The 6,192-nt window shown below is 46.4% G+C and overlaps 1 protein-coding gene across 1 annotated transcript in view; it reads right to left on the reverse strand.

Moving 5' to 3' along the window:
- RASGRF2 (Ras protein specific guanine nucleotide releasing factor 2) overlaps positions 1 to 4,594 on the reverse strand; it is a 266,419-nt gene extending 261,825 nt beyond the window's left edge. Inside the window, exon 1 of the mRNA XM_040239434.1 lies at positions 4,078 to 4,594. Within this exon, the coding sequence (XP_040095368.1) occupies positions 4,078 to 4,365 (288 nt within the window). The 5' untranslated portion in view covers positions 4,366 to 4,594. The remainder of the gene's footprint in view (positions 1 to 4,077) is intronic.
- Between the last annotated feature and the right edge of the window lie 1,598 nt (positions 4,595 to 6,192).

Genomic DNA, 6,192 nt, shown 5'->3' on the forward strand with positions numbered 1-6,192 from the left:
TTAGTGGATTTAAATAGTCTCCTTAATAAGACACTCTTCAGAGATTATTCAGTCTTCATACCTAGAGTTAGACTTTGGTCATCTCCCTAAAACTCTTAAAGCCTCAATCTTATCATAGGTAAACATGAAAGAACATTACCAATCTCCAAGAGCTGAAGTGAGGTCCCAACTTGATCAGCTAATGGAACGTAACACTGAGCTTGGCACATAGAATGTGAAAGTGAAGTCCGACTGTTTGCCACCAGATGGACTGTAGCCTACCAGGGTCCTCCCTCCATGGGATTCTCCAGGCAAGAGTACTGGAGTGGGTTGCCACTTTCCTTCTCCAGGGGATCTTCCCAACCCAGGGATCGAACCCAGGTCTCCCATATTCCAGGCAGACGCTTTAACCTCTGAGCCACCAGGGAAACCCAGCACATAGAAGGTTCCTGCTAAATGCAAATTCCTTTCCCCCTTGAACACCTTTACCTGGAATGAAAGATAAGTTTGCCATTTTCTATAAATGGAGCTCTTTTAGAAAGAAGTGCTACCAATACACATATTTTCGAGAAAAGGAGCACCACTTAAAATTTTCTGTAACTGAGAGCATTTTGACTATATCACTGCAACTATCGCTAAGATAGCTACTATAGAAGGTTGATAAGAGCCATGTATCTCCTGAGGACCAACTAAAGTGAAATCCTGGGACCCCATCGAGAAAAATAGAGCAATGCAAATAATCCTTCAACCTACGCACATTTGGAAAGTGAAAATCACTTTTCTTTTTTCTTCTTAACTGGAAACAGTTTAAGATAAAATGGTGAAATAAAGAAAAGAAATGAGAATCGAGGGAGGGACAGAGGGAAAGAAGGAAGGAGAGAGGGAAGAAAAAAATGAAGGAAAAAACCTTAATTTTCTTTTGTCAACCAACGCACTTTGAATGAGTATTAAGAAGAAACAAACCAATGAGTGTTTTCTTCTCATAACTTACCACAGCTAATTAGAATTTTAAATAATTTGAAGAAGTAGAATTTAAACTGGCAAGAATGATTAGAGGCATTTTATAGCAAGAATTACATCAATTGTCACTGTCATTACAATATGTCGCCCTTCAATGTGAATGGTAAGAACATCTTTGTCTCAAGCGATGATGTTTCTATAGTTCTGAACCTCTGCTGATAGCATTTATCAGAATGTCCACTTCAATCACCTGCTTGGCCTTAGCTACTCAGAGGTAGTATTTATTACAGAGACTGGTAATCTTTAAATCTTGTGAAATTGTCTTTCACATCCTTGTACTTAGCAAAAAGCTCACACTATCTGTTAAAATCCTAGAAGCAGGAGATGTCCTAAGGCAACTTAGGAAGGCAACTTAGAAATCATCTTAGCCAAACTCTTAATATTTACATGTTAAAAAAAACAGATTTCATTAACAGAAAAAATGTTAATGAGATGTGAAGAGATTTGCCTTAAAGAAGTCACACAGAAATGGTGAAGGAAACCGATTCTGTCTCCTTAAGACCTGTTTCAAGCCCTAACCTTCAAGTATGTTTATGGGGTTGCTAGAAACGTTTATGAGGAAAGTTCCAGAAGCATACTTGGAGAAGCAGACCTTGACGGGATCTCTGCTCAGCCCCTCCCATCTTCCCCCTACCTCACCCGTTTCACAGATCCACCGTGTCGGGCTGAGGTGAGCACACTGTTGTTCAGGCGCTAAGTCCTGTCCAGATCTTTGTGACCCCATGGACTGCAGCACACCAGGCTTCCCTGTCCTTCACTATCTCCCCGAGTTTGCTCAAGCTCATGTTCACTGAATTAATGATGCCATCCAGCCATCTCATCCTCTGTCGTCCCCTTCTCCTCCTGCTCTCAATCTTTCCTAGCATCAGGGTCTTTTCCAAAGAGTTGGGCTCTTCGCATCAGCGCGTTAGCAACACAAATTAACTGAAAGAGAACCAACTAAATAAACTGTAGATTTAAGGTAAACTGTTTCTACTTGCTTCTCATCTTCACAGTTTCTTCTTCATTCTTCAAACACAGCCAGACAGTACTACAGAAAAAATATCAGCCTGCTCAGCCAACCTAAGTCATAAAGGCTGTCTAACACAAGACTAACAGACTTCCCCATCCAACTCCTAATCCATTTTCAATGCTGTATTCTCTATCTCAGTTTTATTACAATCACCGCAGGTTCTAATTTCTAACCTCATGGAGATGTAGAAACGAGTGAGAAATACTCATGGCTTGTATGACCAAGAAAAAAAATTTTTTATAAGGAGACCTATTTTGGACTTCCATTACGGAGTAGCATGAGAGTCAAACTATTTATAGAGATTAGAGTTCTTTATAAAGTATGCTTCAAAGAAAACTCTCCTAAAGATGAGAGTCTGGTTATTCTCCAAGTAGAAAAATCTTGGTTTTCATATGTTATTAGGACAGGCAGCCACGTTTCGGTGCAACAGGTAAAAACTCCCCACTCCCAGTTTATTTATTTTTTTCAAGTGGCTATCTCCTGATATGAACATACATACAAAGAGAGAAAAATACTTTGTAATTAAGTCAATGATGTATCTTCAGAATAATCTAGAGTATCCTATTCTAGTTTAGACATAATAACACGTTTTAAATCTATTGGGCTTTGCTCCTATGGGCCTTGGAACACATGCCTCTTAAGAAAAATCTCACCAACAGAAATATTAAAAAAAAAAAATCCTGAAAAAAAAACCTCTACATATTTCTTCAAAACCCCTCCTCTGGCTCTCAATTTAATTTCTCAAATATCTAACTTGAAATTTAAACTTATATTTCCAGTACCTACATCTACAAAATTGGAAATCAGTTTTTCGGAGACCCTCAACATGCTCTCAAAAACCAAAGGGGGTATACTTTAAGTTTTTCAGGTGTGTGTTAAACCAAGCTTAATCAGTTAAATCTGAATGATTTACAGTGAAACCAAAGTGAAAAAAGAAAAATCAAACTTCTGGTCCATCTAGTTTTAACTCCTCTTAACTTTGCACATTGATTTATGAGCCCCCAGGGGTTATGCAGGCATCTTATTCATCTTTCCATCGCTAGCGCCTCCCACAGCCGCCCTCGGGGTTTGCAGGAGAAGCTGTTTGGTCTGACTTGCACGGAAAATTAACCTGCTAAATATGTTTACGCGACAACAAAGACCATCAATCTTTTTTTCCAGGTGGACATCCAGAAGCGAAGTGAGAAGATCTGGGAGCATAAAATTAGCCTGCTTTAACTTTAATAACAAATGGTGATTGAAAAAATACAAATTTCGCATTCGCAGGAATGGGGTGCAGGAGCTACTAAATTTGCAGGGTTTTTTTTTCCCTCCGTGAGTGCAAAACATAGCAAAACTAATAAAATTACGACCCAGAATAAAAAGATCACATTCATTTTCAAAGCATTCATTGAAAAGTACACAGAAGCGTTCTTTTTAAATGCCCGCGTGTTTACACATAGCAGGAATGTGGCTACTAAATATTAATCCTGAGGGAAACGGATACACATTTACCTTCATAATTAGACCCAGCAGGCCAAATGTTAGCAAAGTAAACTGACAGAAACCAGAAAGACAGATTGAAAGTGACCAACAGAAAGTGCCTGTCCGTCTCGGGAGCCCGGTGTGTTCCCTGCTCAGCCAGCGACCAAACATCTCAGGCAAAGAAACTGCACGCAGCAGCCGGGTAAAGGAGAAACCAAACTTTCCCAAATAAGTTAGTTCCGTTTTGCCAATCTAAATCCAACAGGTGTCAACACACGTCACCACACTAAATCCTTCCGAACAAGGTGTAGAGAGGCCATGGGAGGTGAGCAAAGAAGCTGAAAGCACCCGCCCGCTTTCGGGACACGGAAAAAATAAATAAATAAAGCCGAGCCCTTCAACGGATCATAAAGAGATGAAGGATGGAGGACAAGGGGGGATGGAGATGGGGAGACGCGTGGAGCGGTCCTGCCACAGACCCCGCAGGGGCACCTCGGAGCGAGGGCCTTGCGTTAGGTCGGGCCCTCGACCTCCGGGGTTAGGAGAGTTGGGAATCGCCGCGGCCGCAAGCAGGGGGACAGGGAGGGGACGGCGCGTGGTACCTGCTTGTCCAGCGTGTCCCGGGCGCCGCCCGGCCCGGCCCCGGCCCTGGGCGGCGCGAGTGCCCGCTCGCAGCTGCAGCCCTCCAGGAGGTACATGCCCGCCGGGCGGCAGCTCTGCTCGCCCTCAAAGTAGAAGAGCACATTCTGGTAGAGGGCGAACCACTTTTCGTGCCAGCGGCTCGCCTCGGCTGCCTTCTTGCTCAGGAAGCCGCGCTTGGTGCCCTCTTTGCGGGCTAGGAAGGCCAGGTACAGGGCGTGCCCCTCGTTGTAGCGCACGCTCTTCTGCATGGTGAGGGCGCGGGGGGCTCAGCCCTGCATCGCGGCCATCCCCCGCCGGCTCCTCCGAGGGCGCGCCCGCCTGGCTCCAGAGGACGTGGGGGGCGCCCCGCTGCCTGACGCGGCGCACCCGGCACGCCGTCGGCCTCCCGGGCGCGGCGCCGCGCGGGTCCGAGGGGCGGCGGGCTGCGGCCGGGACACGTCGTCTGCCCTGACCGCCCTCCCCGCCCCGCCCCTGGCCTAGCGAAGCCCCCGCGCCCCGACGCCCGAGTGGAGAGGGGGCCCGCGAGAGCGCCCGGCCGGCCGCCGCTTCGCTCAAAGTTGCGGGAGCCCGAGCCCCGCGGCGGGCTGAGAAGGACTGTCCTCGGGCAACTAGCTCCGGGAGACAGAAGGTAAAACGTCACGTGGGAGATCAGCTGTAATCGGCTTGGAGACCGATTTAAAGGGCAGAGTCGGCGCGGCGGCGGTGACGGCGGCGCTAGCCGCTCACCGCGGCGCGCGTCCCTCCCTCGCCCGCCCGCCCGGCCGCAGCCTCTGCTCACGCCGCGAAGGGGCGGTTCGCGAGGAGGTGGCGGCGCGCGGCGACCGCACACACCGGCTCACACGCGCGCTCCATCGCGCGCGCACACACACGCAAACCAAGTATACATACTCACAAACACACAAACCCACATTCCCGTGGCGCGCACAGTCCCAACACAAACGCTCGCGTTTGCACAATTACACACTCACACTCCCACAAACGAGAACACACAAATACACAGTCACAGACCCACATACTCCAACACACACAAATATATTGGAACAAATACACACAACGCAATGCTTGAACACACAAAAAATGACACATATATACAAATAACACCCACAACATGCATTCCTCCACAATAAAATACAACCCCACTTGCAAATTACACATATATGCAACTTACACAAATTCACACGCTGACATGCTCACCCAAACACACACATTTACACACACAAGTCATACAGACATCCACACACTCAACCAAACTCACCCACACAATGGACACATGCACACTTTTACACTCATACACACATTCATACACAAATAGACATCCATACACAATACCTTTCTACTCACATTCATGGTCATACACTCACACAAAATGTGATCATATACAAACACATATATGAACACACACACAACTGTACACATTTACTCAAAAATACACACAAATAGCATCTGCAGTCCATGGGGTAGCTAAGAGTCGGACAGGACTGAGCGACTTCACTTTCACTTTTCACTTTTTGCTTTCATGCATTGGAGAAGGAAATGGCAACCCACTCCAGTGTTTCTTGCCTAGAGAATCCCAGGGACAGGGGAGCCCAGTGGGCTGCCGTCTATAGGGTCACACAGAGTCGGCCACGACTCAAGTGACTTAGCAGCAGCAGCAGCATATTCATACACAAGCACTCAGAAACATACAAGTACACATTCATGCAAATTTATACACTTTCACAAACCCACTGACACATACAACACACTCACCAGCCAAATCCACATACTCACACTCACCCACCACTGTGTTCCCACTGCAGTGGGTGGGGTCACGATGGTTTTGCATAGCAGGCAACCTTGACTTTTCTGCCTATACACTGTACTTAAAAATCGAGGTGAAGATCTCCTGTTCCCAGAAAGGTATCAGATATTATGGGTTCCCTGTCAATGACCATTATTTCTCAGGATTGAGACGAAAGACTAAATTTTAAGCACAGAGTTTTCAACCAGGAAAAAACACCCCAACAGGGAGACTTGGGGCCCCTGGCAGAATTTATCCGGAGAGATCATGCTGTCATAGGTTCATTAGATACCCT

This window comes from Oryx dammah, unplaced genomic scaffold (genome assembly GCF_014754425.2).
Source record: "Oryx dammah isolate SB20612 unplaced genomic scaffold, SCBI_Odam_1.1 HiC_scaffold_5, whole genome shotgun sequence".
NCBI classification, from domain to species: Eukaryota; Metazoa; Chordata; class Mammalia; order Artiodactyla; family Bovidae; genus Oryx; species Oryx dammah.